The following is a 27,283-nucleotide window of genomic DNA, read 5'->3' on the forward strand; positions in this document are numbered from 1 at the left end:
CACACTGACTGATGTCCACTGGTTCTGCTCTGACACACTGGACACACACACAAAAGGTCACGCCCTGTGCACTGTAGCATGTTCTTCCTCTCCGTCACATGCTGTGCAACAGCATGTTCACATTCAGACGCACCTGTCATGCAAGGTTGGGCATGCTACGGGTTAACAATACGCATTCATGGAGTATTAGAGGGAGGAGGAGAGAGAGGAAGGGGAGGATGAGGCGGTGAGAGCGACGGGGATATGAAATAGAAGACTCCCTCACGGAAAGCACAGCAGGTCCAAATGGAAAAGTACTGAGACAGGAGCCCTCAATCTGAGGAACAAGACAAATCATTTCACACTAATTAATCCCAGATGTTATAACCACACACCAGGAGAGCTCATTTACATGCACACGCACATGCACGCACGGAACGACAACAAAACAATGAACGTGGGTACAGGTACACACACACACACGCAAACACTGCAACAAACACACGCATATTAAGCGTATCCGCCACAATGAAACACACACATTGCAAACCCACACAACAGACGCTGTGATGATAATGTAGCTAGCTAACTAATGTAACCTGTTAACCGGCACCAACAGTTTGAGAGAGTCAGTCCCTTATAAAAGCAGAGCAGATCAGTAGTGTGGATGGGCTCATTAATCATGTGCGATTGGTGAGCGCTCAGGTTTTATTCCTGGAGATGGGAGGGGCCTGGGGGGGTGACATCGGCAGGGTAGAGTAGGGGCAGCTGTTTCAGCGGGGGGGGGGGGGGGGTGTATTGGCCCTATAGGCTGCAGCTGCATTGAATGGAGGGAGGGTAGAGAGGTTTGGTTGAGTTTACTTGTGTTTCAGAAAGATAAAGAGAGAAAGACAGAGGCATTGGATCAATGGAATGGAGTCAAACACGTTGTTTCCATGTGTTCGGTACCCTTCCATTGATTCCATTCCAGCCATGACAATGAGCCTGTCCTCCTATAGCTCCTCCCACCAGCCTCCTCTGGTTGACCTGGTGATCTCCTTCTCTCTCTCTCTCTCTCTCTGCCTGTTCTGTCGCCCACACTGCCGCTTCGCACGGTACTAGGAACTGTGCTCCCACATTCATCTTTAACCTAAGATTTGTTCATGCACAGATGTCTGGATCAGTGTATGAAGCTGAAGTAGAATCCTGCTGCGCTCCATATTAAATCTAATTTCTGTACTGGGCATCTGAACATGTGTCACATCGTTTACTAGGGCTTCATAATGTGGAAGAGAGTAGTGCTGGCAGAGAAATGAGAGAAATGTGTGAGTAAGTGTAAGTCTTTGTGTGTGAGAGAGAGAGATCGAGGTTAAACTGTACATGTCTGGTTTGTATGTAAAGTGAATGCAAGGTGAGTTCATACTGTGTGTGCGTGTGTGTGTGTGTGTGTGTGTGTGTGTGTGTGTGTGTGCGTGTGTGTGTGCGTGCGTGTGTGTCACTGAGGGCAGGGGCTTGTCTCTACACATAGGGAGATTCATCTTATTCATCGAGCATCAAAGATGAATCCCGGTGTATAATATTATAACATATAGCCGAGCAGTTCTCCTTGTCACCTTCAGCATATGTCTTGACTGAGTGATGTGGTGGATCATCTACAGAGGCTTCGTGATTAACTACCTGCAACGCAGACACACACACACACACGCACGCAGGCGCACGCACACAGACACACATGCGTAAGCACGCACGCACACACACTCACACATGCACAGATGGTGAGACGGTAGGGTAAGCCAGATCTCAGCAGGGATGCTGGCGATGGTAAAGGGTGTGTGCTTCTTGGCTGGGCCAGAGTTGGCTAGAGGGGCGGCTCATTGTTACAGACTGGCACTAGGAAGAAGGGATTCACCTCCTAAAAAACAGCGTGGATCAAAGTCAACGACAACCAACAAACAGTCAACAACCACTTCTTCAACAAAGTCAACCTACAGTACCGGGACAATTCCAGTTTAAAGGATACTGTGGAGTTACTACTGCTGATAGGCTCACACACACACACACACACACATATTGATACCAAACTGCATTCACACAGACAGACAGACAGACAGACAGACAGACAGACAGACAGACAGACAGACAGACAGACAGACAGACAGACAGACAGACAGACAGACAGACAGACAGACAGACAGAGCGCTATCTCACATAGGGAGAGATCCCCCTGAGTCTTGGCCTTGTACAAGGCCTCTGGGAGGAGAAAGAGAAGAGATGTAGGGAGCACAGGGGTAGTGTGTGTCAGACAGCTTAGACAGCACACTGATAAACCTCTGGCCTGTTCTACAGGATGTGACCGGCACTGTGGCTCTCAGCTCAGCCTCTGATTAAATACATTTATCAAACCTCTCTTTACCCCTCTCTCTGCACTTTACTTTCTTCATTAATAGGCTGCAGTTGAACTTGTCTTCAATGTGACCAATGGAACCAATACACGCACGCACGCACGCACACACACACAGGGGGAACAAACCCACAGTAGCCTACACACCAAGATGGATGACAACACACAGGCACAAACACAGTCCCATTCCCCCTCTCTCTCCTCAGGCCATCTGAATTGTATCGCGACGGAGGACATCAATCTCCTAGCTGGCCGTGAGTTGCTCAGAAAGTCTGGGCTGAGGATGGACATGATTTTGGTATCAATCACACTTTGTTCTTTGTCGGTGAAGCCACAGTGTCTTAATCGCTCTGCGTGTTTCTCTCCCCCTGTCTCGATCGATACCCTGCCTCAACAACACACAGAGTAGGACATCCATCCAGCCACACAGTCTCAGTGTCTCCAGCCTGGCCTATTTGTATACTAGAGACACACACACACACACACACACACACACACACACACACACACACACACACACACACACACACACACACACACACACACACACACACACACACACACACACACACACACACACATCCTATTCCTTATCTGGGTTGATTTACTTGGTGCTTGGCCTCTTCTTTTCAGGTCCTCTACTCTCCACACTCTCACTTACTCCCCGTTGCCCTCTTTCTTTCTCTACCATCCTTCATCCATCCATCTTTTTCCTCCTCCTCCCTCTCGCCACCCCACCCTGGCTGACAGAGAGTGTGTGAGAATGACTGGATGAGAGAGAGAGAGAGAGAGAGAGAGAGAGAAAGAGAATGAATGAGTGAGTGGGTGGGTGGGTGAGAGAGAGAGAGAATGAATGAGTGAGTGGGTGGGTGGGTGGGTGGGTGGGTGGGTGGGTGGGTGGGTGGGTGGGTGGGTGGGTGGGTGGGTGGGTGAGAGAATGAATGAGTGAGTGGGTGGGTGGGTGAGAGAATGAATGAGTGAGTGGGTGGGTGGGTGAGAGAATGAATGAGTGAGTGGGTGAGAGAGCGAGAGCGAGAATGAGTGAGTGAGTGAGTGAGTGAGTGAGTGAGTGAGTGAGTGAGTGAGTGAGTGAGTGAGTGAGTGAGTGAGTGAGTGAGTGAGAGAGCAAGAGAGAGAGAGCGAGAGAGAGAATGAATGAGTGAGTGAGTGAGTGGGTGAGAGAGCGAGAGAGAGAATGAATGAGTGAGTGGGTGAGAGAGCGAGAGAGAGAGAGAATGAATGAGTGAGTGGGTGGGTGAGAGAGTGAGTAAATAAGTTACTAAAGGAGAGTGAGTGTTGAGTGAGAGTGTGGGAGAGAGATAGAGTGAATGAGTGATGGCTGTGGTGCGTATGCAGGGTGCTTAAAAACTTATTATGGCTGGGTGGCAGTATTGAGTAGCTTGGATGAAGAAGGTGCCCAGAGTAAACTGCCTGCTACTCAGGCCCAGAAGCTAAGATAAGCATATTATTAGTAGATTTGAAAACACTCTGAAGTTTCTAAAACTTTTTGAATGATGTCTGTGAGTATAACAGAACTCATATGGCAGGCAAAAACCTGAGAAAAAATCCAACTAGAAAGTGGGAAATCTGAGGTTTGTAGTTTTTCAAGTCTTGGCCTATCCAATATACAGTGTCTGTGGGGTCATATTGCACTTCCTAAGGCTAGATGTCCACAGTCTTTAGAACCTTGTTTGAGGCTTCTACTGTGAAGTGGAGGGGAATAAGAGCTGATTGTATCTGGTGTCTGCCAGATGGGCATGAGCTTCAGCCATGCGCGCGCCCGTGAGAGGTAGCTGAGTTCCATTGCATTTCTAAAGACAAATGGAATTCTCCGGTTGAAATCTTATTGAAGATTTATGATAAAAACATCCTAAAGATTTATTCTATACATCGTTTGACATGTTTCTACCAACTGTAATGGCCTGCGCGTCGTGAATTTGGATTTGTGAACTGAAGGCGCGAACAAAAAGGAGGTATTTGGACATAAAGGATGGACTTTATCGAACAAAACAAACATTTGTGGTGGAACTGGGATTCCTGGGAGTGCATTCTGATATAGATCATCAAAGGTAAGTGAATATTTATAATGCTATTTCTGATTTCTGTTGACTCCAACATGGCGGATATATTTTTGGCTTGTTTTTGTGTCTGAGCGCCGTACTCAGATTATTGCATGGTGTGCTTTTTCGGTAAAGCTTTTTTGAAATCTAACACAGCGGTTGCATTAAGGAGAAGTTTATCAAAAGTTCCATGCATAACACTTGTATTTTCATCAACATTTATGATGAGTATTTCTGTAAATTGATGTGGCTCTCTGCAAAATCACCGGAGGTTTTGGAGGGAAAACATTACTGAACATAACGTGCCAATGTAAACTGAGATTTTTGGATATAAATATGAACTTTATCGAACAAAACATACATGTATTGTGTAACATGAAGTCCTATGAGTGCCATCTGATGAAGATCATCAAAGGTTAGTGATTCATTTTATCTCTATTTCTGCTTTTTTGAAATCAGACACTGTGGTTGGTTTTAAAGTTTATCTTTAAAATGGTGTAAAATACTTGTATGGTTGAGGAATTTTAATTATGAGATTTCTGTTGTTTGAATTTGGCGCTCTGCACTTTCACTGGCTGTTGTCTTATCGATCCCGTTAACGGGATTTCAGCCGTAAGAAGTCTAGGCCCAGTCTATAAATCTGACGGATGGTGCTCATAACGCGCCTACACCGAGTGTTTTTATTCCTCCATAGATTCCTCAAACAGGGCACAGCTGGACCTAGAGATTACACCCAGACAGAGATAGATCGAGAGGGAAGAATGGCGGGAGGGAGGGACAGACGGAGGGAGAGCAACATATCCTCTATTCTCCTCTATTCTCTCCCAGGGGTGACCTGATGTGTTACCCGTGATCAGTTGCCACAGAGTGCGACGCTCTCATTCCACAGCAGCCAGCTAGAGACCATGTCGGATGAACACATGCGTCGTACGTGTCTGATGAAAGGCATATTTCCTACGTGTCCAACAACCAGGCAGAGACCTAACGACTAGAGATTATTCACAGCCGTACAGTGTGTAATGTAATGTGTTAGCACTGGCGGGAGATTGTATGCCATACAGTGCACTGAGCCCTATCCAGCCTAATGCATTCATGTCATCTAGTGCACAAGGACACTACCCAGTCGGAACAGGCCACCTGCTCTTGATGGATAAGGGTGCATAATCTCTGTGACATGGGCAGAATTTATGGACAGCACAGGATAATTGTGTCCTGTGGCAGTGTAGCACTGTGCATGAGGGGGACAGATTTGAACGGAAGATGTCAAGGTCCTTCCATCTCCATTTGTCTGTCTGTGTGCTCCACATTCACTTTCCTTCCCACTCCTCCCTCTGTCTCCCAGTTCATGTGAGACTATTTGGAAATAAGTATCCCTCAGGGCGGAAGGCCTGATGTGTGTTAATCCTAGAGCCTAGAGGGGTAAGCGCGGTGAGCCAGTAACCGAAAGGTCTCTGGTTCGAATCCCCGAGCCGACTAAATGAAAAATCTGTTGATATGCCGTTGCTCCTGTAATTCATTTGGGATAAGAATGTCTGCTAAATGACTCCAATGCAAATGTCCTTGTTACAGGGAGGGCTGGGAATTGCCAGGGATCACATGATATTTTATCACGATGCGGAGGTGATTTGATGTTCTGAACATACAGTATTACTCACTGAGTGCACAAAACATTAGGAACACCTGCTCTTTCCATGACATAGACTGATCCAGGTGAAAGGTATGATCCCTTATTGATGTCACTTGTTAAATCCACTTTAATCAGTGTAGATGAAGGGGAATAGACAGGTTAAAGAAGGATGTTTAAGCCTTGAGACAATTGAGACATGGATTGTGTATGTGTGCCATTCAGAGGGTGAATGGGCTGATAGTATGGTAGTAGGTGCCAGGCGCACCAGTTTGAGTGTCAAGAACCGCAACACTGCTGGGTTTTTCACACTCAACAGTTTTCCGTGTGCATCAAGAATGGTCCACCACCCAAAGGACATCCATCCAACTTGACACAACTGTGGGAAGCATTGGAGTCAACATGGGCCAGCATCACTGCTGAATGCTTCTGACACCTTGTAGTCCATGCCCTGACGAATTGAGGCTCTTCTGAGGGCAAAAGGGGGTGCAATTCAATATTAGGAAGGTGTTCCTAAAGTTTTGTACACAGTGTATGTCTGCTGCAGAGAGACAAGAGGGTGTCGGCTCACTTTTCCTTTTAAAAGGTGGAGAACAAACTATAGGATGAAAATTACCAGAGGTTTGGCGCAGCTACAGCCGACTAGCGTTAGCTAATACTACCTTGAGTTGCTCATTTTTATATATTTACAAATTGATCAAATACAATATTGTCCCAAAATATACTGAACAAAATTATAAATGCAACATGTAAAGTGTTGGTATGAACCTAGGACTAGTCCTAGAGGCATGGAGAGGCAGCCTTTAGTTATTATGCCCCCAGCCTCTGGAATAGCCTGCCAGAGAACCTGAGGGGGACAAAACTGTGGACATATTTAAAAGGGATCTTAAAACACACCTTTTTAACTTTGCTTTTCCTTAGGGTGCTTTTAGTCGTTCAGTTTTTATTGTTATTCTTTCGTTTTTAATCCTTTTATGTTTTTTGTGTAGTTTTTTTCCCCTTTGTTTGTTTTCTTTGAAGCACATTGCATTGCATTCCATGTCTGAAATCTGCTGTATAAATAAAGCTTGATTTGATATGATTTGATGAGCTGAAATCAAAGATCCCAGAAATGTTCCATATCCACAAAAGGCTTTTCTCTTAAAGTTTGTGCACAAATTTGTTTACATCCCTGTTTGTGAGCATTTCTCCTTTGCCAAGATAATTCATCCACCTGACAGGTGTGGCATATCAAGAAGCTGATTAAACAGCATGATCATTACACAGATGCCCATACCCTGATGAAGACAGCTTGCCTGTCGAAAAGTTGGACATTATATTTTTGCATCTGAGCTCTTAGAGTGTGCGGCTCTCCTTTATTTCAAGTTTTCCACTCCGCTAGCCAACACCTCGCCTAAATAAGTGTGCGTTTCTTTTTCCTCTATATTACACAGGTGCACCTTGTGCTGAGGACTATAAAAGGCCACTCTAAAATGTGCAGTTTTGTCACACAACACAATGCCACAGATATCTCAAGTTTTAATGGAGCAAGCATTTTGCATGCTGACTGCAGGAATGTCCACCAGAGCTGTTGCCAGAGAATTGAATTTTCATTTCTCTACCATAAGCTGCCTCCAACATCGTTATAGAGAATTTGGCAGTACATCCAACCGGCCTCATAACCGCAGACCACGAGTAACCACGCCAGCCCAGGACCTCCACGTCCGGCTTCTTCATCTGTGGGATTGTCTGAGTGGGGAGGGGGGTGCTGAGGAGTATTTCTATCTGAAATATAGCCATTTTGTGGGGAAAAACTTATTCTGATTGGCTGGGCCTGGCTCCCCAGGGGGTGGCTGCGCCCTTGCCCAGTCATATGAAATCCATAGACTAGGGACCAATGAATTTATTTAAACTGACTGATTTCCTTACATGTAACTCAGAAAAAAATGTGGCATGTTGCGTTTATATTTATACGTAACTATACATCCCCCCCGTCACAAGTTACAGGGTCCTCAGGTGGAAAAGCCTCAGATGCATGACCCCAGAAGTGTATACTGCAGTAAAGGAAACCCAAGGGCACAGGTATTACACAGGTATTAATGTAACATAGCACATCAAATGCAGCTGACTCAACTCCGCTCCACGGTGAAGGAGGTTTCTGATGAACAACACCAACGGACTGAAGCTGAGACCAGGCGTTGTGGTATTCAGCTCCGGCTACATCGACTCGCCCGACGTCTATAATAATTATATGACGCTTATCTTGTACCGATGTTTGTCCTCTGTAGTTGAGTGCCTTTCTTTGATTGCTGAAATCCGTATTTTTTCAATACATGTTAATCAAATACAATCAGACTGTTTGCTCATTGCTGTTTCTGTAAGATGGCAACTCAGTGCAAATGCACATGCCAATTGAATCTCAACAAGGAAACAGCCTGTGGTTGTATTTGATTCACGTGTATTGAAAGTATGAATTTCAGCAAACAAAGAAAAGGCACGCAACTAGAGGGCAAACATAGGTACAAGGTTAGCGTTTCACCATTTACATTTTATTGACATTGGGCAAATGGATGTAGCTGAATTCCACAAAGCCTGGTCTCTACTCCACTCCCTTGGAGTTCATCAGAAACTCCATTCACCATGAAGTGGAGTTTAGTCAGCTACATAAAATGGTACTTGGGTAAAAGCCTGGGGGTGTATGAAACCACTCCTGGGTAGACCACACTAGTGAACCTCCCATATGTGCCTTAGTCAGAGGTGCACGGAGGGGGGAGTCAGAGGTGCACGGAGGGGGGAGTCAGAGGTGCACGGAGGGGGAGTCAGAGGTGCACGGAGGGGGGAGTCAGAGGTGCACGGAGGGGGGGTTCCTGCTCTCTGCCCTCACCTTATTCCTCTCAAACAACTCAGTCTGAATGGTCTTGAGGTCAGTGTCCAGGGCACTGGCCGCCTGCCGCCGTTTACGGGCCAGCTGTTCCTCCAGGTCCTCCGTCTGCGCCCGCAGCTTCTTGTTGTCTCTCTCAAGCGCCAGCTTCTCGGTCTCCAGACGCTCCCGCCGGCCCCACTCGGCAGCGTTCTCCACCTGCAGCCGCTCCATCTGAGGAGGAGTGGGGGAGGACAGGAGGGAAAACCATGTCAAATCAGAGGGAGAGGACGAGGTCAGAGGGTAAGTTGAATCAACCAATCACTGTACCAGAGAGGAATATTGAGACGCCTCCCTGCAGTCAGTCAGTCAGAGCACCAGTGTCCAGGTCGTGGCAGTAAAGCCCTTTGTAAATGCTCTACAAGTGAAGGGATGCTACATTAGCACTTTATCATACTCTCCTTTCTTTCAGCCTGCCAGCCACCACAGCAAAGCCATTAAACATTCACAGGGTGTATTCCCATGGCTGATACCTGAGCAGCGCAGAGCGGTGAGGATGTTGCTGCTGGGGCAATGAGGAAGAATAGAGGAGGGAGAGAAAAGAGAAGAGAGAGGAGAGGTGTGAGGCACGTGAGGCTGACAGTGGGCTGGTGTCCGGCCCCCGGGGGCCGCTGGGACAACGTGACACGTTCCTCTGAGAAGGGACAGGCGATGGGAGGAGGGCTCTCTAATGAACACCTCAAAGGAGAGGACTCGTTCCACTCCACCATGAGCCACAGGCATGAAATATACTCTCCAAAAATTACAACTTAGTATGTCAGTGACACACTGCCCACCCACCCAGCTCCCACTGCCACCATGTCAACTAGTTCGTCACATGGAGTCAGAGACAAGTGTGCACTTGAGTTCAATTGCTGTTAAATGGGCTGAATCACCCCCATTAAATGTAAAGGGGTTTGAGATCTATAAAACTATAGAAGTGTGTTTCAGCCTCACCTCTGCTCGTAGCTCGGCCAGTTTCTTGTCCATACTGGTGCGTGCTCCCAGCTCATCCTCCAGGTCCTCCGACATACGACCCAACTCATCCTGGTGTACCTCCTTCAACATGTTCAGCTGAGAGAGAGAGAGAGAGAGAGAGAGAGAGAGAGAGAGAGAGAGAGAGAGAGAGAATGAATACAGCCAGACAGCAGGAACTACTACAGGTGTTAAGCTCCTTGGTAAGAATGTGGGCATCCGTTGTCTTAGCATTATTTCTAGCTCCTCCTATAAACTGAGCCACCTTCAAGGATGATACACTCCCATACAACATGACGTTCTCACTCAGCTGTGCAGGCTACAGCGGTTTCTCCCTTCAACCTCGGAGATCCCACCGTGGTCCAGGCACATATTACACACATGCCACATCTCCACCTTCACCTCTCCTTCTCTGCACTCACTGTTCTCATCCCTCTTATCGCTCCTCTCTATCTTCTCCTCTCTCCTCCACCACCTCTTCTCCTCTCCTCTCTGCCCTTCATGATATCCGGAGAGATTTTTCAGTCTTCACTGACTACCCTGCCAGTCCATTCACGGTTTTCCAATGACATCGACGGGCACACACACACACACACACACACACACACACACACACACACACACACACACACACACACACACACACACACACACACACACAGAGCTTGTCTGCTTTGAGCACAGAGTGCCTCCCAGTGGCTGTCTCCTGTAAACACACACCCTCTCTCTGGCTCTTTGAAGCTGCTGTCTCAGCAGGTGTGTCTGTGTGAGGTGGATGTGTGCCAGTCTGCCAGGCTGTATTGACGTAGGTACGGACCATATTCCCAAGGCCAATATGATGACAACCCTTCTAAGACCACCAGGGTGAAAGGGCTGACGTTTGATGCCTTTACCCCGTTTGATGCATGGCCTCTGAGGGCACGTATTCGTCCCCTGGATGGTTGTTGGGGGATTAGAAGGTAAAGGTGACCCTAGAATCTCACCTGTTTCATGGCTTCCTGCTTGGTCTTGTTCTGCTCCTCGTATTTGAGTTTCCATTGGTTGAGCTCTGTTTCCAGCTTTTCTATGCTCTTACTGAGTGCATGCTTATCCCTGGGGAGAGAAGAGAGTTGGTTAAATACTACTCTAGCAACATAGGTAATGACTATTCAACAGAGATAGATAACAAACCTTCAGAGAACAATCTAAAACATGCACAATATTAGTCCTGAATATTTAATACAGGAAAATAGCTGTGCCTATTCAATATGTTTTTGAAGGAAGAGACTTGACAGAACCTGTGTCCCCAAAATACTATGTTACCATGATGCCATCAAAACAGAGTTGGATAGATGTTATGATTTAACTAAAAGTGACAGCTGACTTCAATATTCTGGTTGAATATAAATGTCTTCTCCTGAGGTCAGCAGGGTGCCTATGGCACTGACAGAATGAATGTTCCAGAATAGCCCAACAGAAACCAGTCTTACAGACAGACGGGCTCTGCCAGATTGTTGGACCTGAAGATGCAGACCAATCACCAGCGGAAATCAGCAGCCTCCAGAGAGCTCATAAAACAGTTATGATTCTAATGGAAAAGATAATGGGGCTGATGGTAGTGTTGGCGAGAGTGGGAAGCTGCAGCGGTGCCAGAGCTGAGCTCAGGCCAAAACAGGAGGCTCTGCTTGTAAATTATGAGACTGGCATCTCAGCCAACGATGGAACAGAGAAGAGACAGAGCAATTACTAGTCTACACTTTCTATACACTCAACATTAATGCTAATTTCCATACGAGCCATAATATATCTGAGGAAAGCACCTTCACATAATTGAACAGTCCTCAACCTCTCTAAATATTGCCCTCCTTCAGTCTCCTTTCCTCCTCCCTCGATCCCCTCTCCTTACTCGCGTTCCTTGAGCAGGACCTTCTGTGATTCGTCGAGGCGGAGCTGGAGGGCGTTGATCTTGCCGGGGTCCTCCTCCATGGCAGCGATGTCATCCCAGAGCAGCCGGCTGCGGTCCTGACGACTCAGGGCAGAACGCAGGCTGCTGGCACTACGGGCGTCCCACGAGTCTGGACCTTCCGCCTTGGACCTCAGCACTGACTCCAACAGCTCCAGCTCCTAGGAGAAGGGAGGGATAGAAAGAAAGAAACAAACAATGACAGAGGATCGAGAAAGTGGAAGGGAGGGAGGGAAAGACAGAGGGTGTAGGTAAAAGGGAGAATCCGGAAGAATGACCAGAAAGAAGAGAGGAATGAGGAAGAGGGTTATATGCAATTTCATTCACTGTTAGTCTACACCTGTTGTTTACGAAGCATATGACAAATCAAATTTGATTTGATGAACCATGCAGTGGAGTCCCCCCACTCTGAAACCCTGACGTCAGCCATCACAGCTCCACTCCAAGAGAGAAGGCTGGAGAGCGAAGCAGACTCCGAGACTCAAATATTTACTTTTCTTAATTAAACCCCACCAGGGAGACAGGTTTTTTCCTAACTCAACAGCGCCGGTACAGCAGCTATCATATTACCCCCTATCCCAATTTCCTGTCTGTAAAAATTAAATTCCCAGGACGTTTGAACTTTTTCAACCACATATTCTTTCTTCTCTTCCTTCTCTTCCTGTCTCTGGGAACCACACAGGGCTCCGGACCCTCTGCCAACCTCCTGTTACTGAGAAAGCTGAGCACAAGAGCACAACCATCAGATTGAAGGAAAAACACAGGCTGTTACCAGCGGTGGCCAGCAGGGGGACCTAGAGGTTCATGAATAAGGTGGAGGTGAGCGGGTAGCCGCTGCTCCTCTCACTCAGCCCGCCACATGTGGAAGCACTCAGCGTGTCGGTGTAAGACTGAGGGAGAGAACAATGGAGGGGCAGGAAATGGGATTGTATGTGAGCATCCCCACAATGCCCAGCTCATTTTCATGCTGCTGTTTATCCAACAGTAATTTATTATACATGGCCAGCTGCTTGCCTAGGGAGAGCTCAGTGTATGTGTTGGCCTATGGTGAGCCAATGAGAAAGAATCTGACTGGACATTCTCCTCCAGGTTTGTGTTGTACGTCTTCTCATTATTCACTTATCGTCTGTTTCCCCTTTGGCTCCAGACTGGTAAACGGAGAATGGTTATCGCCATTACCTTTCATGCCTGAAGTGGACCTCCTGTTCTGTATGAGTGTGAAAGTGTGTGTCTGTCAAGAGTGTTTCCATGAAAACAGCAGCCCACCCATGTGTGAGTTGGCTCAAGGTCAAGTCAGATTGCTAATGGCATTGATCTGTATTCACTGCTGCTTGAGCTGCATACAGCTGAACACTCCTTGCCAATATACACATTTCCTAAAAACAGAAACCTCATCTTGTCCAACTCTCAACAACGAGTTATAAATAGGACCTGAATACACATTATGATCCCAGGTAGAATGCTACCCTACTGTAAACCTGATGAGCCAGCTCAGGGAGTCTATTGTGACCTGTGTCTAATTGACAAAGGACATCTGAGGACACCAACAGCTACAATGCCTTCCAATCATGCAAGATGACAGGCTTTTCTGTGACAGGAAGCTTGTTTAATTTCGTGGGTCTAACAGGGAATTTCCCATCCCTCCAAAATGTCTGAGAATATGAGGCTCACAGAGAGGGGACTGGGCTCCAATGATTCAGTACCCAAGCTGTGCCCCCTGGGTAGAAGATAAGGTGGTGCAGGGGGGATTCTATTTTAACAACAAAAGCTACACTTCAGCAGAGCTCCCACTGAGGCACAATGCTGGAGGTTAAGCTCTGAGACATATCTGCTGCTGGCTTTTCATTAACAAGATGAAACGCTGGCCCAAATAAGTGACTGGTGCTCTATCTTCTACCAAGAACTCCGATCAACCTTTCCCCTGGCTCAGATCTGTGCTGGGTTATAGAGTACTGTAGTGTGTCTCTGACATTGTTTGGTTCTAAAGTGTGTGACCATTCTCCCACCTTTTGTCTGTCAGGTTTCTCTGTGTCCACATCTCTCACTGGTTCCTGTTCTGGTGACCCGGGCCCCTCGCCCACCCTGTCCTGCTTGCTGTCCACAAGGGGCTGTGAGGAGGAGGAGGGTGGGGTGGAGGGTGGTGCTGAGGGGGCGTGGGAGGGTGAGGCCTGGTCAGCACGGAGACGCAGTGCTTCCTGTCTGAGTGTCTCGTTCTCGGAGGCCAGTTCCTGGCGCTCCCGACGTGCGCCCATCAGCTCCTTGGTCAGGGTGTCCAGCCTCTGGCGGAGCTGCCGCACCTCGTCCCGTGCCCGGTTCCTCTCGGAGCGCACCTTGCTCCACTTCTCCCTCCAGTTGGCCGTGCAGTCCGACCACCAGCGCATGGTCTTCTCCATCTGGGCAGCTCGCGCCCTGGCCTCCTCCAGCTCCCTCAGACGTAGCTCCTCACGGCTCTCCCAGTCCCCAGACTCGCCCAGGCCAGGGGAGAGCAGCAGGGGAGGGCTGGAGCTGGGGGTGCCTCCCGTGGGGCTGGGCGTGTGGGTCAGGCTATCAGGAGAGCGGACCCTGTCCGGCCCCAGGCCCAGGCCACAGAGCAGGCCCGCCCCGGACTTAGCGGCCTCGGCCATGTGGGGGCTAGGGGTGTGGTTCATCACAGAGCCGATGATGATCCAGGAAAAAGCAGGAAACGAGCGATGCTGTGCACTCAGGAGTGCATGGTCATCTTTACTCAGTTGGCTACCTGCAGATTCAAACACAAAACGGAGACACTGGTTAGCTGAACAGTATTAGGGCTGTTGCAGTGACCATATTACCACCACACCTGCGGTCACAAGTCATGAAGGCAGTCAAATTCCACATGACCGGTTAGTCACGGTAATTAGGCTTCTCCAAGCTCTGATGCTGCTGGTCATTAGTAGCCTACAAAACGTGCTAACTGCCTGGTACTCAGCAGTCCATTGTCCCTCTAATCACTCTGACATCAATGCAAATGTTTTCAAAAATCTAATCAAACACTTCATGGGAGCCCATGAGCTCATGTTGCGCAACATTTCTATAAACTATGCAATTGTGTGAGAAAACAGAGTGATGGCCTCTATTAAAAAGAAGAGGATCCCATCAGCTTTCTATAGGCTAGGCCAACTATATTTATTTCTCAACTTTCCTAATATTAAGCACATTGCTTATATTTACAACAGGACTACAGCCTACCTGGTTGGCATGAAAATAAACCACGAGGAAAAGTGTCCTCCATTCGCTATTTAAGTGCATAGATGACAAGCATTTTTTCCCGCTGCCCGTTTCAATACAGGTGCATGATAATGGTCCGTTCTAAAGCAAAACAAATGTCACACATATATTATTTAGAATATGTGAAAACAAGATTAAATCAAGAATAGTCTGATGGGTGACAATATTAGCCTATCACTTGTGAATTATATATCATCACTTGTGAATGACGCCCAGCATAAGAAACAACGCCTTTTTTCTTCTTTACTTGTTCGAATCATAGTCGCACACCTCATGTAGCCTAGCCCACAGGCCTATATATTTTAATGAGGCTTGTATCACAACTAAAGTGGGAAAATAATAAAAGCATTACATGCATAATTGCATTTGCGGTCACTTTTGATAATGGTGTTTTCTGCTAATGGAACATTCACGCTTATATTCTACAACCTTGTGCGCATTGCTGCGCTCATAATGTGAAGAAATGGCCTAATAGTTTATCAACATTTTAAGTGAAATGTTCTGATCTGTTGCATCAGCCACATTGCATAAAAGGGTTTGTATTAATTTGGGATCTATCGCATCCCACAACTGTCCCAAACTATGATTGGAATATTTATTTATCGCACAGAATAGAATACTTCAACTTTTGTACTATGGGGGATAGTAGATTGACATAGGCTAGTGCGTTTGCTGTTCGTTAGGCCTACTCATCTTGTTGGCTGATGAAAAAATATCTTCAATATGCACCTCGAAATTGGATAAGGAAGTGCGGAGTTGCGTCTCCGATGTGTCTGTATTAACTTGTAGCCTGTGAGAAAGACCTGATCATGTGACCGAGGGCCGTGTGAGGGAGTGACACTACGAGTTGCACATCACACACAGGGAGAAGGGCACAACGCAGCACTGCGGGCCGCAAAAGGCATGAATTTATTTAGGGTGCATTACGGCCACAAAGGGGATGCCGCCTTAAAATTTGTGGCATTATTAAGTGCTTGTCAAATTGTGAATGAGAGACTATTGGAGTGTGTACAGCCTGCGCAAAAAACACTAAAGCAGAGCTCATGCCTTTCAAGCTACTTTTTTCCCCAAATCATCATAAGAGTCTCATCATGCAGCCTTACCATGTACCACATCCAAACATACAGCCCAACGTTTGTAGAACAACTAAATGAAGCGTATAGGAGTACCTAATTCTTTGTTAACCGCTCAACACAGAATAGTTGCATGTGTGCACTCCCCCAAATCGTTTGGAGAAAATATTTATATTTTATTCAGCTTTGTTCAATTGTATTTTATATACTATAAAATAATGCCACGGAATTATAAGCAAATCTTGTCTGCTAAATGAACTAGTGCAGCCCACAGCCATTTGGCATAGCCAACTCAGAGTATGCTATTCTTTTCTGAAATAGACTACATTTTCTACAACATGCTTCTTTAGACCTGTCTAAAATAAATAGTGGATTAATTGTGAAGGTGTAGGCTATATTACATGGATTTATTAGACTTTTTCAAATGGTTTGTAGGCTAAGTGTGGAAGCCAGGAGATGCTAAATGTGTTTATGTTCGTTAACTTGAGGCTGACAGTTATTTGCTTGACAATCACCGACAATCACACGCTCTAGTCTACTCCTATTCTATGATCATTAACCACAACTGCCACAGCAAAACATTCTGGTCGATAAATGAGTAACATAAAGTTCAGTGTCCCTGTGGAGTTCAGAAATACGTTCTCCTGCTAGGTGTGATCTGGGGCCAGTCTGAGTAGGTGAGATACAATGGGCCATCCTCTTCATACTGTTCTGGTGCCAGTTACAGGAGGTGATGAATGGTCACACGTTTGAGATTGCCTAGAGCCAGTACAGCTTGAAGAAAATTGCAAAGGTAATTTGCAAACAGCCCAGGATGAGAAATGAAGCTTCAACTAGCACCATGGCAACCCAGTAAACCCATTGACCTCACGCATGTCCAGACTCAGACTTCGGCTTAACACCATGGCAACTTGCAGTCCCTAGACACCGATGAATCGGTTACCAGAAAGGAATTTATGCAGAAAGATAGAATGAAAATACTCTACAGACAGGTCATCACTAGAGTACCACACACCCAACAGTCCCCGGAAGGCAGATTTGAACAGGTCATAAGACATGGCAAAAATGTTTACAATTATAGGAAATTAGCTGTAAAACTACAAAATTGTCTCTCAGCCTCATTGCAAAATGTGTAGAATAGCATGTAATTAGCTATAAAACTGCACATTTTCTCTCTGCCCTGTGGCAATATGTGTAGAATTGCAAGAAATTTGCTATAAAACGACACATTTTTGCAGGGTCATGGCCCTTGCCAACAACATCAAGAATACATGTGCATTTGCTGACAGTGAGGGATGGGTAGACTTGATGATGAGACCGTTTTAGCTGGTTTCTTGTAAGGGCAGAAACCGAAACTCTGATCATTAATTTCCAATCCCCAGAGGCAGCGACAGCATGGTTTATCTATGTATGAGAATGAGGCGAGTGAAGAGTCTGAGAGGACTTTGGTGTAAAAGGATATGAATTCTCAAATCAACACCCCCAAAACCAACTCTCTGGGGTGTAAAACATGAGATGAGCCGGGAGTCTAGTGCAGAATCCCTCGCCTGATCACCATCAGAGCCTGTATCTGACATGTTTACTGCAACTTAATCACACCAGACCTGTAGCACTGTGTGTGTGAGGGAGACTCATGTAATGGATCAATTGCATGGCTGAGCCATAATTATTTGCTCTGGCTTAAGGGAAGCTGTTTATATGCTGATGAGAGAGACTAAATATAAAAATACACCCACCGTAGGCTACTAGCGTGGCACACCAAACGTACAAAGATGCAAATTGTGGAATAAACATAGCAAGGATTCTGCAGTAACAGACCAACACATTAGTCCTAAACACTGAGCAGCAAACTCACCAGTTCCCTGTGAGTAACAAATGTATGAAGGACGCTCATTCACCATGCGTTCTCTCAAAGATCTTGTCTAAAATACCATCTCTGTCTCTGACTGTTCTCTGCCCGGTCTCTGTACTAGTGGATATCTTGAGGAATCTCAAACACAAAGGAGATTGTGAGCAGTGCCGTCAGAGATGTATTATGTACCTACGTAACGCCTTCACTGCCTGCAGTCTCCTTGTGATCCATATTCTCCATTTCATGTTCATTAAGATTTCAGTGGGGGACGATCTATAACATCTCATTATGCCATGCCATTTTAATGTCCCCTCCATATAAACTCTCTGCCTAAGCCCCCTAGTAGGCACCCACCTCTCTCACTAGCTTACTCTGTCACTCCGCACCAGGGCTCACGCTACAGCTCAGAGATGGTGGTTGGAGTCAGCTGAGGGAGTCCAGTAGAGGAAGGAGATAACCTCCCGCTTCTTTTCACCTACACTGAGCACTATCCTCTGAGGGTCTTGTCTCGTGCTCTCTAAAAGGGAGGCAGCGACAGAGACAGAGAGGGAGATGGTTTGGGCCCTGTCGCCTTTGTACGACATATCCGTCAGGGATAGCAACATACACAGAAACACACACACAATGGCTCTGTCTGGACCACAAACCATTTCTGTTGTCCCCTCGCATGGAAAGGGATAGTTTTTATGGAGAGAAAAAGTGAACATATATAAGTATGTGGAAGAAGAGGAGAACAGGTGAAGAGGCTGCTACAGAAAATAAGAAGATAAAGTGGAAAACGAGACAACTCTTCTTCTATCAGCTAACTGTGGATGTAATCTGAACTGAATCAAGTGAAGACACAGGAACTGGGTCTAGTAATACAAAAGGGAGACAGAGAAAGCCTCATCAGACGCAGACAGGAAGGTAGAACGAGAGCAGGAACGAGAGAAGAATGAGAAGGTAAGAGAAAGTATGAAACAGAGGGACAGAAGAAGAGTGCAGAAACCCAAAGACAATGACTGGAAGAGATTGCATTTGGGTATAGAGGAGATAGGCTATAAGAAGGGAAATGTTTGGTCTGTGTCTGGCTGGCAGACAGAGGGTTTTGAAGGCTGCAGCTGGTGTTTTCGCTGTACATACACAGTGGTTTTCACCTAGGCCTACATGGAGGGGACAGTACTGTATGGCTTCAATTAATCAATCAAGCACTAAGTTGCTCTTCAGGATCAGGATTGCAAAGAAAATGATCTCGAACTCCTGCGTAGGAATGGTCTATTTTGTAACTGTCTACTTAGAGCGTAAAAGGAGGTTGAACAGTCTGGTAAAATACGTTTTTTCAAACAGACAGACAGGCAGACATTGCACTTAAATGTGGTTACACAAAGGAAACATGCATACATTTCTATGGAGCGCAGTTGAGCAGCCTCTACCACAGCAGCCTCTTCCTGTCACTTCATTTCAGAGGTCAGGGGTGAAGGGGGTTTGTGTCTGTTTCTGGAATATCACAGAGTGTGTACGGGTGCTGAGATCATGGGCTAAGCTGTTGCGTCTCTCTACATAATGATCAAAGACCCATCTCAACAATATCAAAGCCTACTGACAGACTAACATTTGTCAACATGCCAATCAAAAGTTCAAGTTGTTCTTCAGACCCATCCATTTACCTTTTTACATTTTAGTCATTTAGCAGACACTCTTATCCAGAGTGACTTACAGTAGTGAATGCATAATTATTATTTTTTTCCTGTGCTGGCCCCCCGTGGGAATCGAACCCACGACCCTGACGTTGCAAACACCATGCTCTACCAACTGAGCTACAGGGAAGGTCAGCTGCTGTTCTATGAATTATGTCATTGGTTTGAATGGACTACTTGTTGTCTCCCTCTTATGCCTCCATGGGGTATTTGTTCACCTTCACCGATCCGAATCTTGTAGGGAAACATCAAAGAGGTGAACAAGGTATTGAACTGGGAAGTGATCCTAATACTGAGTGACTACTGCAGACAGATACAATAAGCACAAACAAAAGTCTAGTCAACAAACTCCAAGAGAAAAAAGTGGAGCAAATCAACATGGCTCTACAACGGGTGAGTGAAAGAATGAGTGCAAAAGGGAGCGAGTTTCAAAAAGACTCCAGATGGAGAGAAGAGATGGACAGAGACTGAAAACTAGAAAAGAAAGAACAAAGTAAAAGCTGGAGCTGAGTTTCTGCATTTCAATACAATCTGTTCCAAGACAGTGGTATCATGGGTCAGCGATCCCAAAATGAAATGCCTCTATAAATAAGCCAATTTCTCTGGGGAACTTCCATTGGAAACTGGTTCCAGCTGGAGGATCCAAGCTCATGTGGGATATGTGGAATCCAGCCGATAGCTGCAGGATATTGAGAAATGAAACGCAGAAAGAGAGAGTAGAGTAGCCTTCACTGGAACCTACCACACAGACGCACCACCACTCAAAGTAACATAAACTAATATGAATAGATATGTCTAACTATAAAGTGTTTTGCGATTTTAAATGCACTTTAAATCAAGTTTGATTCCATTTATACTGTAAGACAACCATGACATGTATATGCTAATTCTATTCCATCAAGACTTGTACCTACAGTGGGGAGAACAAGTATTTGATACACTGCCGATTTTGCAGGTTTTCCTACTTACAAAGCATGTAGAGGTCTGTAATTTTTATGATAGGTACACTTCAACTGTGAGAGACGGAATCTAAAACAAAAATCCAGAAAATCACATTGTATGATTAAGTAATTAATTAGCATTTTATTGCATGACATAAGTATTTGATACATCAGAAAAGCAGAACTTCATATTTGGTACAGAAACCTTTGTTTGCAATTACAGAGATCATACGTTTCCTGTAGTTCTTGACCAGGTTTGCACACACTGCAGCAGGGATTTTGGCCCACTCCTCCATACAGACTTTCTCCAGATCCTTCAGGTTTTGGGGCTGTCGCAGGGCAATACGGACTTTCAGCTCCCTCCAAAGATTTTCTATTGCGTTCAGGTCTGGAGACTGGCTAGGCCACTCCAGGACCTTGAGATGCTTCTTACGGAGCCACTCCTTAGTTGCCCTGGCTGTGTTTTTCGGGACGTTGTCATGCTGGAAGACCCAGCCACAACCCATCTTCAATACTCTTACTGAGGGAAGGAGGTTGTTGGCCAAGATCTCGCGATACATGGCCCCATCCATCCTCCCCTCAATACGGTGCAGTCGTCCTGTCCCTTTTGCAGAAAATCATCCCCAAAGAATGATGTTTCCACCTCCATGCTTCACGGTTGGGATGGTGTTCTTGGGGTTGTACTCATCCTTCTTCTTCATCCAAACACGGCGAGTGGAGTTTAGACCAAAAAGCTCTATTTTTGTCTCATCAGACCACATGACCTTCTCCCATTCCTCCTCTGGATCATCCAGATGGTCACTGCTTGAGCAGGGGGACCTTACGTTCCCTGCAGGATTTTAATCCATGACGGCGTAGTGTGTTACTAATGGTTCTCTTTGAGACTGTGGTCCCAGCTCTCTTCAGGTCATTGACCAGGTCCTGCCGTGTAGTTCTGGGCTGATCCCTCACCTTCCTCATGATCATTGATGCCCCACGAGGTGAGATCTTGCATGGAGCCCCAGACCGAGGGTGATTGACCGTCATCTTGAACTTCTTCCATTTTCTAATAATTGCGCCAACAGTTGTTGCCTTCTCACCAAGCTGCTTGCCTATTGTCCTGTAGCCCATCCCAGCCTTGTGCAGGTCTACAATTATATCCCTGATGTCCTTACACAGCTCTCTGGTCTTGGCCATTGTGGAGAGGTTGGAGTCTGTTTGATTGCGTGTGTGGACAGGTGTCTTTTATACAGGTAATGAGTTCAAACAGGTGCAGTTAATACAGGTAATGAGAGGAGAACAGGAGGGCTTCTTAAAGAAAAACTAACAGGTCTGTGAGAGCCAGAATTCTTATTGGTTGGTAGGTGATCAAATACTTATGTCATGCAATAAAATGCAAATGAATTACTTAAAAATCATACAATGTGATTTTCTGGATTTTTGTTTTAGATTCCATCTCTCACAGTTGAAGTGTACCTATGATAAAAATTACAGACCTCTACATGCTTTGTAAGTAGGAAAACCTGCAAAATCGGCAGTGTATCAAATACTTGTTCTCCCTACTGTATGTGGGGTATAATGGTTAGGGAATACAAGAACACAGTGCTGTCACTACACACAGCCTAGTGTTGCTGTGAGAAAACAGTGTTCTGCCATCAGAAATAGAGGAGAGACAGAGTGACAGAAATTGAACATTTTGAGGATGCAGGCAGAAAATTCTACAACTGTATTCAAGTGAAAGATAGAAAGGAACAATATAATTCCCTGCTGCTGGTGCTACATTGCCAATGCACTTTCCTAATTTTAACAAGACACACAAACAGTATCTTTATACAAAAGGCACAACTGCTTTAGTTGTTACAGGCTGTATCGTGCGTTCCAGTTGCCTACACGACAGCACCTTGCGGTTTTACACCTGAAACTACCAAAGGAAGCCAAACAGGCTGTGCAGCCTGGGTCTACAACCGCAGACTGAGAAAGTGTTGTTTTTATATCTTTCTTCCATCTTGGTGAAGCGGAAAGCATTTTTTTGGGGGTCACCGCTTTATTCGTTCTTATCTGAAAACACACAACACAAACATGTGCCTATTAACCCGAGTGCTTGTCTCTGCATCTTTTTACGTAGAAGTGCAGAAAGCTACAGGACCAGATCTGAGATGGTAGTGGTGCTATCACTTTCTCTAAGATCTTTGAGATGTTGTGATATTGGTGCTACTGTAGGTAAGACAAGACTATCTGGGGCAGACACTTCAGCATAGGAGAAAACAGTTCACTTCACTATAGTACATCAAGTGACTTAAAAAGTACCGCGCAATAGCCTCACCAAATATATGAAGGAGTGATGAAGTGAGAGCTTCTGGTTCATTTTAATCTAGCTCATGTTATTCAACGGAGAAAATCATTGTACCGTGACTTTGGGCTCACTAACGTTAAATCCAACACCATCAGGAAAATGGGTCATGATTTGGTCATCTTGCTATTAAATCTTCAACAGACAGCAACAGCAGAGGGAAGCGTTTTGCAAAACATAAGTACTAGAGACTTAAAAACATATGAACAGTCTCTGATTAATATTTTTTCAGTGATGCTTGTCCAAATACAACAAACAAAGTGTCATTGCTCATTAAAATCTCTTAGCCTGTAGTGCCTAACTGATTTGGCAAGCAAAAAAATCTCCCAATTCTAGACTCCAGTAAAATAACAACAATCCATGGATTTTAGGGCTTCTTGTTTCCTGTTGAGGCCCTGGATAATGGAGAGGGGGGACAGGAATCAGGATCGGAATATCACACAGCTGGCATAGCAGTCTCCATCTTCTACATATCAATGATCCGAACAACCTGCCCTGGCTGTGACTGTGCTCTTAATAGGGTCTCCACCCAGCAGGATGAGGGGGGACAATGAGAGGGCCAGGGGACAGCTGACCAGCAGAGAGAGTGGAGTCTGCATCTCAGAGTCAGGGTCCAATGGTAACAGCCAGGGTGAGAGAGGGGCCTTCTGCACTGCAGAAACTGACTGGTACTGCTGCACATATCAGCAAATTAAAGCTTGCTTTCACTGAGGACAAAAAGGTCAACACTAATGTGTGACATTTTATTAGTCCTCACAAGGTCAACTGCTATATCTAGGGTAGAGGTTGACCGATTAATCGGAATGGCCGATTAATTAGAGCCGATTTCACGTTTTCATAACAATCGGTAATCGGCATTTTTGGACACCGATCATGGCCGATTACATTGCACTCCACGAGGAGACTGCGTGGCAGGCTGACTACCTGTTATGCGAGTGCAGCAAGGAGCCAAGGTAAGGTTCTAGCTAGCATTAAACGTATCTCATAAAAAACAATCAATCTTAACATAATCACTAGTTAACTACACATGGTTGATGATATTACTAGTTTATCTAGCTTGTTCTGCGTTGCATATAATCGATGCGGTGCCTGTTAATTTATCATTGAATCATAGCCTACTTCGACAAACGGGTGATTTAACAAGTGCATTCGCGAAAAAAGCACTGTCGTTGCACCAATGTGTACCTAACCATAAACATCAACGCCTTTCTTAAAATCAATACACAAGTATATATTTAAAAACCTGCATATTTAGTTAACCTGTTATGGATAGGGGGCAGTATTTTCACGGCCGGATAAAAAACGTACCCGATTTAATCTGTTTATTACTCCTGCCCAGAAACTAGAATATGCATATAATTGTTTGATTTGGATAGAAAACACCCTAAAGTTTCTGAAACTGTTTGAATGGTGTCTGTGAGTATAAGAGAACTCATATGGCAGGCCAAAACCTGAGAAGATTCCAAACAGGAAGTGCCCTCTCTGACCATGGAACGTCTAGATGTAAGAGGTTAAAGGAGAGTCTTGTCTTTAACCTCTTACATCTAGACGTTCCGCTAGCGGAACACCTGCTCCAATATCCAATGATAGCCGTGGCGCGAATTACAAATTCCTCAAAAATCCCAAAACTTCCATTTTTCAAACATATGACTATTTTACACCATTTTAAAGACAAGACTCTCCTTTATCTAACCACACTGTCCGATTTCAAAAAGGCTTTACAGCGAAAGCAAAACATTAGATTATGTCAGCAGAGTACCAAGCCAGAAATAATCAGACACCCATTTTTCAAGCTAGCATATAATGTCACAAAAAACAAAACCACAGCTAAATGCAGCACTAACCTTTGATGATCTTCATCAGATGACAACCCTAGGACATTATGTTATACAATACATGCATGTTTTGTTCAATCAAGTTCATATTTATATAAAAAAAACAGCTTTTTACATTAGCATGTGACGTTCAGAACTAGCATTCCCACCATTCCCATTTTCGAGGAGTTTGTATTTCGCGCCACGCCCTATCATTGGATATTGGAGCGGTGTTTCGCTAGCGGAACATCTAGATGTAAGAGGTTAATATTGCCTTCTAACATGAATTTCTTTTAACTAGGGAAATTGTGTCACTTCTCTTGCGTTCTGAGCAGCAGAGTCAGGGTATATGCAGCAGTTTGGGCCGCCTGGCTCATTGCGAACTGTGTGAAGACTATTTCTTCCTAACAAAGACAGCCAACTTCGCCAAATGGGGGATGATTTAACAAAAGCGCATTTGCGAAAAAAGCACAATCGTTGCACGAATGTACCTAACCATAAACATCAATGCCTTTCTTAAAATCAATACCCAGAAGTATATTTTTTTAAAGAAATCCAGGTTAGCAGGCAATATTAAACTAGGGAAATTGTGTCACTTCTCTTGCGTTCATTGCATGCGGAGTCAAGGTATATGTAACAGTTTGGGCCGCCTGGCTCGTTGCGAACTAATTTGCCAGAATTTTACGTAATTATGACATAACATTGAAGGTTGTGCAATGTAACAGGAATATTTAGACTTATGGATGCCACCCGTTAGATAAAATACGGAACGGTTCCGTATTTCACTGAAAGTTTAAATGTTTTGTTTTCTAAATGATAGTTTCCGGATTTGACCATATTAATGATCTAAGGCTCGTATTTCTGTGTGTTATTATATTAGAATTAAGTCTATGATTTGATAGAGCAGTCTGACTTGAGCGGTGGTAGGCAGCAGCAGGCTTGTAAGCATTCATTCAAAGAGCACTTTCCTGCGTTTGCCAGCAGCTCTTCACAATGCTTCAAGCATTGCGCTGTTCATGACTTCAAGCCTATCAACTCCCGAGATTAGGCTGGCAATACTAAAGTACCTATTTGAACATCCAATAGTCAAAGGTATATGAAATACAAATGGTATAGAGAGAAATAGTCCTATAATAACTACAACCTAAAACTTCTTACCTGAGAATATTGAAGACTCATGTTCTCATGTTCTGAGCAAGGAACATAAACGTTAGCTTTTTTACATGGCACATCGTGCACTTTTACTTTCTTGTCCAACACTTTGTTTTTGCATTATTTAAACCAAATTGAACATGTTTCATTATTTATGTGAGACTAAATTGATTTTATTGATGTATTATATTAAGTTAAAATAAAAGTGTTCATTGTTCATTCAGTATCATAATCGGTCGATCTCTAATCTAGGGGGTTTAGGGTTAAGGTTAGACTTAGTGTTATAGTTAAAATTAGGTTCAGGGTTAGGAGCTAGGGTTAGTTTTAGGGTTAGGGTTAAGGTTAGTTTGTGGTTAGGGAAAATAGGACTTTGAATGAATTGTGTGTCCCCACAAGGTTAGTTATACAAGACTGTGTGTGTGTGCGTGTGTGTGCGTGTGTGCGTGTGTGCATGTGCGTGTGTGTGCGTGTGTGTGTGTGCGTGGGGGATGCCGGTGACTGCGGGGGAAAGTGACTGAATAGAATCTGACGGAGGTATGAGGATGACTGAAGAAGCTGGCTGTTTTAATCCTGTTAGCTGGCGTCAGGGCACAAGAGGGACACGACACAGAGGGGATGTTTCAACACTAATCATCCATCAAATAAAGAACCATGACTTTCAGGGGCCCAAGGGAACATACATGTACACTACTGTTCAAAAGTGTGGGGTCACTTAGAAATGTCCATGTTTGTGAAAGAAAAGCACATTTTTTGTCAATTTAAATAACATCAAATTGATCAGAAATACAGTGTAGACATTGTTAATGTTGTAAATGACTAGTAGCTGGAAACGGCAGATTTTTTTATGGAATATCAACATAGGCGTACAGAGGCCCATTATCAGCAACCATCACTCCTGTGTTCCAATGGCACATTGTGTTAGCTAATCCATGTTTATAATTTTAAAAGGCTAATTGATCATTAGAAAGCCCTTTTGCAATTATGTTAGCACAGCTGAAAACTGTCCTGATTAAAGAAGCAATAAAACTGTCCTTCTTTAGACTAGTTGAGTATCAGGAGCATCAGCATTTGTGGGTTCGATTACAGGCTCAAAATGGCCAGAAACAAATAACTTTCTTCTGAAACTTGTCAGTCTATTCTTGTTCATGCGAGAAATTGCCAAGAAACTGAAGATCTCGTACAACGCTGTGTACTGGCTCTAACCAGAATAGAAAGAGGAGTAGGAGCCCCCGGTGCACAACTGAGCAAGAGGACAAGTACATTAGAGTGTCTAGTTTGAGAAACAGACGCCTCACAAGTCCTCAACTGACAGCTTCATTAAACAGTCCCCGCAAAACACCAGTCTCAACGTCAACAGTGAAG

The 27,283-nt window shown here is 45.0% G+C and overlaps 1 protein-coding gene across 3 annotated transcripts in view; it reads right to left on the reverse strand.

Moving 5' to 3' along the window:
• LOC106562045 (coiled-coil domain-containing protein 102A) overlaps positions 1–27,283 on the reverse strand; it is a 79,484-nt gene that overhangs the window by 23,245 nt on the left and 28,956 nt on the right. For all 3 annotated transcript variants that reach the window (XM_014126581.2, XM_014126580.2, XM_014126582.2), the window contains exons 2-6: positions 13,845–14,575; positions 11,782–11,999; positions 10,880–10,988; positions 9,879–9,995; positions 8,907–9,116 (exon numbers count right to left, since the gene is read on the reverse strand). In XM_014126581.2, the coding sequence (XP_013982056.1) occupies positions 8,907–9,116; positions 9,879–9,995; positions 10,880–10,988; positions 11,782–11,999; positions 13,845–14,575 (1,385 nt within the window). The remainder of the gene's footprint in view (positions 1–8,906; positions 9,117–9,878; positions 9,996–10,879; positions 10,989–11,781; positions 12,000–13,844; positions 14,576–27,283) is intronic.

Source organism: Salmo salar, chromosome ssa11 (genome assembly GCF_905237065.1).
Source record: "Salmo salar chromosome ssa11, Ssal_v3.1, whole genome shotgun sequence".
Classification (NCBI taxonomy): domain Eukaryota; kingdom Metazoa; phylum Chordata; class Actinopteri; order Salmoniformes; family Salmonidae; genus Salmo; species Salmo salar.